The sequence below is a fragment of the Plectropomus leopardus genome, chromosome 1 (genome assembly GCF_026936395.1).
Source record: "Plectropomus leopardus strain MGB_pleo_1.0 chromosome 1, ASM2693639v1, whole genome shotgun sequence".
In the NCBI taxonomy this organism is placed as follows: domain Eukaryota; kingdom Metazoa; phylum Chordata; class Actinopteri; order Perciformes; family Serranidae; genus Plectropomus; species Plectropomus leopardus.
The window spans coordinates 10,712,886-10,725,263 of NC_142176.1; the positions used below are offsets into that span (position 1 = coordinate 10,712,886).

The 12,378-nt window shown below is 38.3% G+C and overlaps 1 protein-coding gene across 1 annotated transcript in view; it reads left to right on the forward strand.

Annotated features, from left to right (window-relative positions):
• The first annotated feature begins 4,163 nt into the window (after positions 1-4,163).
• coro2ba (coronin, actin binding protein, 2Ba) overlaps positions 4,164-12,378 on the forward strand; it is a 63,121-nt gene continuing 54,906 nt past the window's right edge. The window contains exons 1-3 of the mRNA XM_042491754.2: positions 4,164-4,333; positions 4,679-4,836; positions 7,116-7,229. Of these exons, the coding sequence (XP_042347688.1) occupies positions 7,215-7,229 (15 nt within the window). The 5' untranslated portion in view covers positions 4,164-4,333; positions 4,679-4,836; positions 7,116-7,214. The remainder of the gene's footprint in view (positions 4,334-4,678; positions 4,837-7,115; positions 7,230-12,378) is intronic.

The window sequence follows — 12,378 nt, forward strand, 5'->3', positions numbered from 1 at the left end:
AAAAAAATAATCGTTAGGTGCAGCCCTATTGTAGTGTCTTACATTCCTGGTTATGGTTGAGTTTAAATGATAAATAGACCTACCAATCAGAATGACACCACACATAAGTCAAATAACGCTTCCTTACTTTATTACAGAAATTGTTCCCCCTGAAGTAAATAGTACAATAGCATGTTTAAAGTGCCAGCACAATTAAAATACAAAAAAAATAAAATAAGCCTGTGTGAACAAACTTTTCAACAGTTTGATCAATTTATTTGAATGGAAAATAAGTCAAACCAGACACTACTCTGACACAATACTGCCTGTCAGAGTTTAGGCTATATTGCACCTTTAAACAATAATTCAATTCACTCTTTAAACAGTTCAAGCTGGCTGGACAGATAGCCGGTCATAATTAGGCCGCACCTCGGGTGGCCAATCAGATTTCAGGGGTGCCTGTGCCACCCTCTGCCACTCCCTGGATACGCCTCTGACTGTCTTGGCAGTATGCATAATGTGACTGAAGAGGCCGGAATGTGACATTACAGCCACGGAACTCCCCAGCATTCTATAGCTGTGTTCCACAGTCTATGCACACACACACAGCCATATAGTGATATAGTGCAGAGATTGCACTTTACATGGCACCTGAAGATAAACAAACAGAAAGTAGACATTAGCAAGGGTCATCTGATATTTGTAACTCCACACAGCATAGATAGGTTATTATCATTTTGGGGCCCTGAGCACAGACATGTAAAGGCCCTGCACCCCATCTTATTAAAAGGGGCCTACAATAGGGGTTGGTAGGGGTGTCAACATCTGGAAAGTGAAGCGCTACCTTGGTAGCTGCGCTCTTTTGGTTGTTGAACCCTGAAACTAAAATATCTTATTAATTGGGGCTTACAATAGCAGTTGGTAAGGGTGTCCACAACTGGAAAAGTGAAGTGCTACCTTGGTAGCTGCACTCTTTTGGTTGTTGAACCCTGAAGCTAAAATATCTTATAAATAGGGGCTTATAATAGCGGTTGGTAGGGGTGTCAACATCTGGACAAGTGAAGTGCTGCCTAGGCAGCTGCGCTGTTTTGGTTGTTGAACCCTGAAGCTAAAATATCTTATTATTGGGGCTTACAATAGGGGTTGGTAGGGGTTGCAACATCTGGAAAAGTGAAGTGCTACTGTGGTAGCTGCACTCTTTTGGTTGTTGAACCCAGCTAAAATATCTTATTAATAGGGGCTCACAATAGGGGTTGGTAGGGGTGTCAACACCTAGAAAAGTCAAGTGCTACCTTGGTAGCTGCGCTCTTTTGGTTGTTGAACCCTGAACCTAAAATATCTTATTAATAGGGGCTTATAATAGCAGTTGGTAGGGGTGTCAATATCTGGAAAAGTGAAGTGCTACCTTGGTAGCTGCGCTCTTTTGGTTGTTGATCCCAGAAGCTAAAATATTTTAATAATAGAGGCTAAAATATAAATAAATAAAATGTCTCAATTCAGAAGCTGACCCTCTTTAAGTTAATTTGGCCAAGTGGATCATTTTAGTTCTGTTATCATAATGTAATTGATTTGTGAATAAATTTTAAGATTTTAGAATCTTTTTTTGTTACGATTCTAAAATGGACTGGAAGCCAGGATCTGTATGTACTTTGTGTGTTAATGGGGACGTGGAGGGCCAGGGTGCTGCTGGGTGGCTGATGGACAAGATCGGCTGTCCTCTGTCCCTCCACCAGTGCTGCTCAGTGTCTCTTAATCACCAAGCACTGCTACTTGATTTTCTTGTTGATTAGTGTCATATGGGATGGGTCACAGTAGTGGCATGACACAAAAATAAAATCATTCATTCATTTGTTACCAATCACTTCTTTTAGTGATTTTTTTTTTTAAAATATTGACTCTTTTTTTTGTCATTTTGAGTCTCCTTGTGTTTGTTTGTGTGTGTGTTGTTTTTTTGGAAGTAATTTTGTGACTTGTTCTCATTCTGAGTCTTATTGTGGGTTTTTTGTGTCTCTTTCAGATATTTTTTGTATTTAAATGCCATGTTTATCTTTATTGTCATTTTGAGACCTTTTGTGGTTGTTTTGTCTCTTTGGGGTAATATTATGTATTATTTGTGGTTTTGTGTCTCTTAGTGGTCATTATGAGTCTCCTTGTGTGTCTTCTTGAGGAAGTATCGAGTCTTTTTGTGATCATTTTAAGTGTCCATTTGATTGTTTTGTGTTTCTTGGTGGTAATTTTGAGTCCCCCTTGTAGTTTTTCTGTTCTTTTTTTAGGTGACAATGCCATTTTGTGTAATTTTGTGTCTCTTTGTTGTCATTTAGAGTCTCCTTGCGGTTGTTTTGTGTCTCTGTGAGGTAATATTGTGTATGTTGCTGCTTTGTGTCTCTTTGTGGGAATAAGAATGGTTGTGTTTTTGCTACCTAAGAGCTTTGTTTTTGCATCACCCACCTTAGTTCTTTTACAGGTTTAGCACACAGGTGAAGTTTCAATTAGTTACAATCTGTAACCTCTCTGCCAAATGCAACTCAATCCTACACGGGACCTCTAAGGGGAAATTCTCGTGGCTAAAGGAGCCCTCTGCCTCCCCCTATTGGTAGAAGAGGGTGGAAATTCTAGAAAAAAATTATTTTCGTGCGCCAGATAATTTGACTGAGCTTAGCAGTAAGAGCTTTCAGCTCCTAAACGGATCTTCATTTCGTACTTTTTCTTGCTTTTATAATTTAGACAAATTATTTCTATTCACTTGTGGCTGGCAGGCTTGAGGGGACTTATATATTGCAAGAAATAAATATACAAGATTCCTTATCTGCAATACATTGAAATTTTTGGTCATACTGAAGATTAAAAAGTGTAATATGTCAAGAATACCTATCCTAGTCGTACAACAAACAAAGCTAACAAAAAACAAAACAAACCAAAAAAACAGACAATAACACAATGAGGTTACAGACACACATTTCACAAATATTTCAATTTTATTTGCATTATATAATATAAAAGAAAAATATTTCTACTCTGTTTTGAAAAATTTTGGTTTAAGTATGCCCTCTTATTCAGAGTCAGATTATTTTATTTGTCCCAGAGGGGAATTCAATTACACAGTCTACCAATCACATAAAGCAGGACAAACACAGTCAGCAGCAGCATCCAAACATCACCATGTCAACATATGGACTACAAGTTACTCATGCTGCTCCACAGGTCCACCTGGCTCTTAATGTTATTACCAAAGTGATATGTTTTCGAAACTTATTTAACAATTACTACTGTACATTACAGCATTATGTTTTTGATTCTGCCTTGTATCAGTTTACCAGAAAAAGAAAGAAAAAGAGTAATATCTCATAATTTATTTTCCCTTTTTTTTGATACTGTGTTCCATCAGTGTGAGCATGCTAATAGCTGTGTGATTGGTCATGTGTGCAGGGTTTCTCTGAGGGTGTGTGTGTGCAAAGTTTAACCTCATTTCCTTTCAGTGCTTTGTATTTTAGGGTAGTAGTGTAGTGTGCAAACAAGGGGTTGACCTCTGTGATAGCTCTCTACTTTGGGGTGTCCAAATTGTACCATAAACCTGTACATATGGTGAATATTCTCTTACCTCTAAGGCAGCCTTATGCTATCTTAAAATCCTTACCAACAATATGAATATGAATTAAGGCATTTATCGTACAAAAGAGTTTCATAGAGGGGTGATTATGTTTTATCTCTTTGTCTTATAGAATAAAACCTACAGCTCATTAGTAAGTCTTTCTGAAAAATGCAGCACTAGAGTATGTATGCCCTTCGTTTTACAAGTTTTGTTGAAAGAAAATGAGCCAAAAGTCTTGAAAAAATAAGAAAATTTTAAATACATTGGCAATACCTGAGCCAAACTACTTGAAGGCAGTAACATGCCTTTACCACGTGATGGCAGCAAATTATTACATATGGTGGATTCCCCCAGGTTACACAGCTGTCAGTCAGAATAGTAATCGACAAGGAAATGAAATTCCTTAATGCAGAACAGACATGCCATAATTCACTGGAAAAGAAAGGAATTGTGGATTTAAAGCATGCAGCTCAGACAGACCACTGCTGTTTATTATTATATTTGTAAAAATAAATGTTGACATTCATGCATATTGACTTTCTCCATGAATAAAAAAGCTCTCTCCTCCCACCTCCATTTTCTTTAAATAGGATCATGTAAACGTCTGGTGGAACATGTGAGGCATGATTGCGCTTCCTGGTCTGCAGGTTCCTGTATTTACCACCTCCACCCAGTACATGATGTCTGTTCCTCCCACACCTTTTTAATGATGTAAATTGGAAAAATTACATACTCCCAACACCCTGGAGAATCAAACTGCAACGGGTGAGTGCAATGGCATAACAGCAAGTTTCACACCAAATTATACTCATGCAGGTTATAGAAATGACTCACTTATGTCTCTTCATTGAAATAGGCAGAAATGCCAAACTGCCTGAGATTGTACTGAAAATGCTTTTAAGAAATAAGTGAGGCTGACATTGCCAGTGCATTTATTCTAACACAGACACTTTAATCCTCCAGAGTATGTGTTTCATGTAATAAAGAAAAACTTGCCAGATTACTATTATAGCTTTGGCAAATAATAATACATGCCCAATGTGCTCAACTAAGTACTTTCATAGCCACACTTTTGTGACAGTATTGTAATCCAGATGTTTTCTTGCACAGATTTCAGGACCCTTTACCCCCACCGCACATCATGCACACAGACACAGGAAATGCTATTGTTCTAGACAGGAAATGCTAAGAGCAGGGCCCCAGATGACACTCCAAAAGACTGAGATTGAGCAGCGAAATGACCACAGCATGACAACATGACAATATGGGTAAGTGTGATAAAACCATAAAGACCTGCCTGTGACAGATAATTCTGTCATGTCACTCAGTATGGATCCCCTGTGTCTTTGTCTGTCTTAGTGACCTTTACCCCAGCATGTGCAGACACTTATAGTACACACACACTCAGAAACACACAAGTACGTACATTTAGATGCTCAACACAAAGCCAGTATTGTGGGTTGCAGGCACTAGAGAAGAGTCTCTCACAGCAATGGGAAGTTAAGCCATGGTAACTGAGCTGGAATCTTGGCTTGTCTCTAGCATCTTTCTATTTACACAATTAGTATGACAAAGATGTGTTACTCTGTGAGAGCGGGTGGTTGCCTTTGTGCTTCTATACTCAATGTCCTCTCCTGTTGTAGAATTAATAAAGTATATCCTCCTTCCTTACAGAGAAAGGAAAACATAATAAAAGCACCAAAATTAAGATATTGTAATGATTCTTATTTCTCTGACAAATTCATTTTCGATTTAACATTTAACAAAATTGAATTGTAATATTAGATGGTAAAGAGTGAAAACAGAAGTGCACATTTTTGTTATTTGCATCCAATTTAAGGTGTATCTGTGGCTGAAATTGGTATCATGACATTTATCAAATATTTTGTGATGATTATATATATATATATATATATATCACAAAAAGGCAAACATATGCAAAATATAATCAAGCTGATGTCCATTGTAATTAATAGTTTTACACTCAGACAAAACTCATATGTATTAAACAAAAGCTTTAATAACTGTTTTCAATACCAATTTTATTAAAGGATTTGATTTAAACAGCATGTGACCAAAAAAATTACAATTTGATTCCACTGACAGCTGATGAATAATAGTACTCAGTATTTGCAGTGTTTCTCAAATGGGGGTGCAGGTACCCCCCTAGGGGTTGTTTGGAGTACTGCAGGGGGTACATGTATCCTTTTACAATGTTAATTTAAAGGTTTACTAAGCTGTGTTTTCTTTAAAAACAATGTATAGACTCATACAGTAGTAATCTCTCTCTCATTCATCATTTTCGACCCACTAGAAGTGTTGTGGCGGTGTATTTTTCTGCATAGACTCTGCACACTGCCTGTGTTTTCTTAACTTCTTATTTTCTATGTTCGTGATGTTAATGGTTATGTACCCCTACAGCATGCACGGGAGGTCAGGGTTTATGCAAAGGTATCAACCAGGTGTCAGATCGTAAGCAGCACACACCTTAGAGACACAACGCAGAAAAACAAACTTTCAAACAAACACTTCCACCAGTAAGCATGTTTACAAATGGTAACCAATAATCCTGCATAATATACCTTGAAAAAAAAATCAGTGATACATAATTCCTAAAATAATGATACTGTAATAGGTTCTTTAAAAGTTTAAGGCATTTTGATAGACCACATTTTGAATTAAATACTTGTATTTTCAGTGCAATCATTGACTACCATAAACTGCTGCAACAAACCCAATCAATTTCATGTTTACATTTTACAAAAATACCCAACTAATTCCAATGAGGTTTTATTATTTAAAAAATATTTAAGACCCATTGGATTAAAAGATACGTTTTGGGAAAGAATCAAATAGTTACCTCTTAAATAAGAGCTTTACAACTTTAACTATGTATTCTTTTATTTGTATGTGCCTAGGTGTCTATAACATAATCTTGAATCAGTTAATTGGGACTTAACTAGGTGCAAAAATAAAAAAATCTTCTTGTCTCCTCCCATCTATGCCTGTGTCACTCACACACACAGACACACACATTTATGCACACCGGATGACGTGCAGCCAGCTCCATGCCTGAGGAGCAGACTGCGACACAGCGTCCAACTCCCTCCCTCCCTCTCTCTGTTTCTGCAGTCCTCTCCTCTCTTGTCCCAGGCAGCACTGCTCCCGCCTCCTCCTGCAGCCCTGCCTGACCATTCATCAATAAGCTGTATTAGCCCATCACTAATCATATTGCGAGAGACAGAGAGTCTAGAGTAGGGCAGCCAGACTTTGTGTGCATCATCAGTGCATCATCAGTGTGTGTGTGTGTGTGTGTGTGTGTGTGTGTGTGTATGTGTGTGTGTGTTTACGTGTGTGCAGTTGGTGAGGGAGGAGGGAGGGGTGTATCCTAGCGGGGAGCTTTTCCCTGTTGTAGTAACCAACCACACGCCGGCTGCCAGCCATTACTTCACTGCAGCAGCAATCAGCCCTTTCGTACTTAGTGAGCCAGACACACTAACCTGTCTGTCCCCTCCTCTTTTCTCTCTCCCTCTCTCTGCATATTCAGCAGAGCTGCCCTCCTCTCCTCCTCATCACTCTGCCACTCCTGCAGCGTTGCTCTCTGCTTGAAGGGGACACTGGCCTGCTCCTCACCCACTGATTCTGCATGACTGTCACAAAGGTAAGACCGCTCCAGATGGGGAGCAACTTTCAGGATGTCACCCGTGATTCAGGCTTGGCGTTAGATTGGACTGGGAAGGTTATCTAAGGTGTAATTCTTGTGTGAGTGTGTGTGTCGTTGTCTGTGGAGTTTTTGAGTTGGAGTTGCCGGGTACTGCAAGGTTATCAGGATGCTGCTGCCTAATGATGTGTGTTAATGTGTATTCTCATTAGAAATGCAGTACGGTTATGATGAGAGCAAAATAAAATTCTGTGATTACAGTCCGTAATCTGCAGCGCATTACAGGCCAGTAACAAGTCATTCTGGGTATGAGAAAGTTATTCTCTTTATTTGTGTTGGAGCTGTATAAACTTTATGTAGATGAGACTCTGAGTTTAGAGAGGAAATTCAATATGAGGCCTGGAATTTGAATGCTAAACTGTCTCTGTTAGGTGCTGTATATTTTTACAAGACTCCCTTTCAAACTCACTTGTCATACTGTATGTGCAGGATTGTTCAGAGACATGGTATTTGTGATCATTTCTGGCAGATGAAGCTGTTTATTGTGTTCATTTCTAGCAATAAGAATACGAGACCTGGTGAATGGATCTTGCTAATATAGTGTTTTGTTTGCTCGCAGCTACAGGGAGTATCTCTGAAAGCTTGACTGTGGCTTTGACAAAAAGTGATTTATAATGCTTATTAACAGATTACCATTATGGTATGCACATTCTGGCTCACAGTGGATTTCAAGGTACTTCTTAAACACAACTTGGGGATTTTGCATTTCGGCAGTGTCATTGTGCTTATATTGTGGCTTTTTCTTGATTTCCTGTGGCTTGGATTGTCCCTGTTTGTACATTACCTTGGACTAAACTCTCTGCCAAATGTATAAATGTTATAAAAACAGTTCAAACATTCACATTTTGGGGTCTAAGTCCTGATTCATGGATGAACAACAGGTTCCAATAAGGAAAACCACTAAATTTTAGGGTTAGGACTTTTGGTTAATGTTAGGGTTAAGTTAATGTTAGGGTTAGAGTTGATTTAGGCATATAGCAATGTGGTTAAGATTATGGTAAGTCTTCTGAGAGTAGATACAAGTCAATGTCCTCTCAAGTGACAGCAATAAATATGTGTGTGTTGGCAGTCTCAAGCTGTTGAAGTAGGTGTGTCAGCCCGCTTCAGTGACTGTTTATGTGCACCCAAGTGTGTATTGGTGGTCGCAGTCTGTACTTAACGCTGAAGCAGCCGGTTAAATCCTCTTAATCAATTAACTGAGGGAGAGAGAGAGAGAGCAAGAGGGAGTTACAAAGAGAGAGAGACAGAAACAGGAAGAGACACAGAGAGAGGAAATGAGCACACCTTCTCCCATGTAGAGAATTAACCTGGACCAAAATAGATGACCTAGTGTAGACACAGGACAAAGGCCTATTTACTCACACTGACAGTCACACACCTGCAAGGTCCTCACAAAAGTTAGATTACTGAATGTCGTATATCCTGCAATCTCCAGCACAAAACCGCACAGATTCACAGACGAATGCTTTCAAAGTACAATTTCCCTGCCTGTGTGTGAGTGAGATTGTGTGGGAGGTGTGTGTTCTGCTGCGTAGGTGGATGCTCTCCACTACAAGAACTGAAAGAGGGAAAGGTCAGGTGCTGGTGTGTTGGCGCCCAGCCAAAGTCTAAATTTGACTGTAGACAAGGCCAAAGGCAGCGAGGTGAATTTTAATGAATGCACCCATGATTTTTTATTTATTTATTTTTCTTTGCTAGCAATTTGATTTCCTACCTGCAATTATGGAAATGAGTTTAGGAGGAGGAAGGAGTGAAGAAAAAATAAGGAAAGACAAAACTGTGCTTTGACATCTCTGTTCAAAAGAGGTTTGAAAAAAGGTATGAAAGCACATTACCCAGTGGTATCTAAAAGATGATGGGTGTGTGGGAGATGCGGAGAGAAAGAAAGAGAGAGAGAGAGAGGGAGTCAAGGGAGCTGTTTTCATGGCTGTGCCTGCCAACAGCAGAGAAGTCACCTTGGGAGGGATACAGGACAAGAGCTTCTGTGCTGACGGGGCTAAACAGCCCTCTACCCCACAACACACAGATGCACACTGACAATATTCTGGGAAGCAGTCACTGCAATGCCTGCTTAGTATCAGACAAAGATTTGAATGGTTTGGCAGGCCTGGGCAATATGGAGCAGTCAAATACCATGATGTATTTGACTGAGTACCTCGATATTGTGGCGATAATTAAAGATAAGGCAAGACAAGTTTATTTATATACCGCCATTCAGACACAAGGCAATTCAAAGTGCTTTACCGGGGCATAGAAATACATGAAATACAATACATTAAGACAACATTAAAATTGCATTTGAAGCTTAAAGACAATCAAAGAAGCAAAAGCAAGCAAATAAATAGTTGTAGGTTAAAGAAAAAGTTACGTTATTGGAAAGCCAAAATGAACAAAAATATTTCATGCCCTGCTTTAATATCTTAACGGTTTTAGCAGACCTTAGGCATTGTAGGGTTGACTATTGGTACTTTCACAAAATATTTCCACAATGACACCTTGATAAATAATAGAACAATGTGGTAACTTCAGAAAATAAAATCACTTTACTGTGATATAGTCTTTAAAACCAGCAAAAAGGCAACACTTACACTGCAATATCCAAACATCTATAACTATATCTAGTCTCATATTAACAGTCTGGCTTGACCTCTGAGCATTACAGCACAGATTTACAGTGTTTTTTTAATGAGGGAGAGACTAGGGATGTGCAATTATAACAGCACTTTATTGGTATCTGCCAATATTGGCTTTAAAATAAACCATCAAAATTGGCCAACATGCTTTTTCTTAAATAGATATCAGTATCAGTTATCGACAAAATGAGTTGTTGTATGTAGTTATATCGTATAATGGCTAAAAATCCAATATTGTGCATCTCTAATAGAGACCATTATGCATATAGCACAAGTGTGACAGTAATGCAATCTAGAAGTTAGCTGTAATGTACATGTAGTATTAAAACTGTGTTAGTTTATGAGCACCAGCACTTTTACACGAAGTTGCACACATTAGTGCAATAATAGGAGGTGTATTGCCACTTAGATTATCTCCTCAGACTCATTAGCACATCTGCATGCCTGATTAAACAAAGACTTAATTAAAAGCTCAGTACTTGTGAAATAAGTGAAGTGTCTGTGCTCCCATTAAGTTATTTCCAAGATGTTATGTAAAGTAGTTTAAATTAGCAACACATGAATATACATTCTCCATTCTGGCTCCTGTACCTATTTTTTATTTGGTGGAAATTGGGTATAAAAAAGACTATATTATATTTACTATTTACTGAAAATACTTAGCATCTATACAAATGAGGTCATGTATGTTATGGAAAAATACTAAATTTCAGACTCACAATCAATGCTGATATCAGACCAAACAACAAGAACAAAAAGACAAAAAGAATATTGTTTGGGCTGCTATATACTTCACTCATCCGATATGAAACATTTTAGGGTCTAAACATGTATATGAAGTGTAGCATGTGTAGTCTATGTAAAAATTTCCTACCAAAATAATCTCAATATACATTCATAACAGGATATTTGGTGAAAAACAATGAACATTAGCAATTAGTAAATGAAAAATCTTAATGATCAACAAAACTTTGCATTGTGTTCTTGTTTAAAAAATTAAAATAAAATAACAAGACCATCTGGGTAAAAAGCAGGGTTGTAGATTAACTTTTTTTGTCCACATGCCACTGTGGCTGGTAGATTCCAAAATCTATGAGCCACTCAGTAATTGATTGGGGTTTTTTTTGCTGGTGAGTGAAGCAAATCTAGCAGCCACTTGCATATTTTACCAGCATTTGTCTGGTGGCTGGTGCTATTTTCCAACCTTGGTAGTAAGTATTCTTTTTTCCACCATGATAAATCAGTACTTACGTATACATTTATCAAGTTACTGTATCTGTCTAATGTATATTGGTTATTTTCCATTCTTAAACAAATAAATCCAGGGCTATTTTTCCAAAGCCAACATACTGATGTGCAAACATTAACAGCTAAATTAATTACGGCAGTAGTGATGAATGTACACCTAATTAGCACAGGCAGATGGTAGAAGCTGGCAGTACCAGTCTCAGAGTGGGGTGATTGCATGGGGATGGAAAAGGATGCCGCAAGATTTAGCATATGATTATTGATATATATATAAGAAGCAATAAACATTTGACACAGTAAATAGATCTCAAAGAAATGCTGATACATCACAGCGCTCAGTGCAGTCTGACACAGAGCTTTTGACTGCCTTTGGAAGATAGCTATCCATCATCGTCCCTCCGCTTTGTTGTTACGTGTTCCCGGCTATCATCTATGTCAGTATGATATTAATTACTCCCATTTATTAAAAAATAAAAATCTAAAATTGTCTAAAAACTGATGAGGTTAGAGGTATGTGTGTGTACTTTATAACATAAAGGCATCCAGCAGACCTTACTGTGATAAATAGATCAACAGAGAGAGAGAAACTACTATATACTCCTCCTACAACATGCTGACAGTGAAAATAGGTCATTTGACGTGTAAATCCATGGCCTTTGCTTTGAAACATGGCCTTACTGGACTGATTCCTCTGTGAGACGGACCGTAAGCTCTTTAGCTTTTTAACACAGACACTTTAGTCTACTAGCAATCATTTCTTTTGACCTGGAGGTCGAACCAGTCTGATGCTACCAAATATAATGACATAGCCTATCAAAGTGAACATCATAATGTGATCTGTAAAATACCTGAGGGTAATGCTTTACATATATAATGCTGTAATACTGCAAGTTTATGAGCAGAATCAGCCTTGTGTGTGACTTAGGCAGATGCTGGGATAAAGACACTGCTGAAGAGCTGCAAAGGAGATGCATGATGTATCTCCTCAGCAGTTTCATAAATCAGAATACAAAGTACTGCAAAGTACAAAGAATGTATTTATTTTTTTCAGCATTTTTGCCTTTGTTTGAAAGTACATCACAGAGAGGCAGACAAGGAACATATAGCGATACAGGGGGGCACGAGCCCCTGGCTCAGTGGTATTACACTTACATGCATGTCTGTCCCTATAGGCTGTATAATATAATGGACTTGGCTATGTCCCCCTT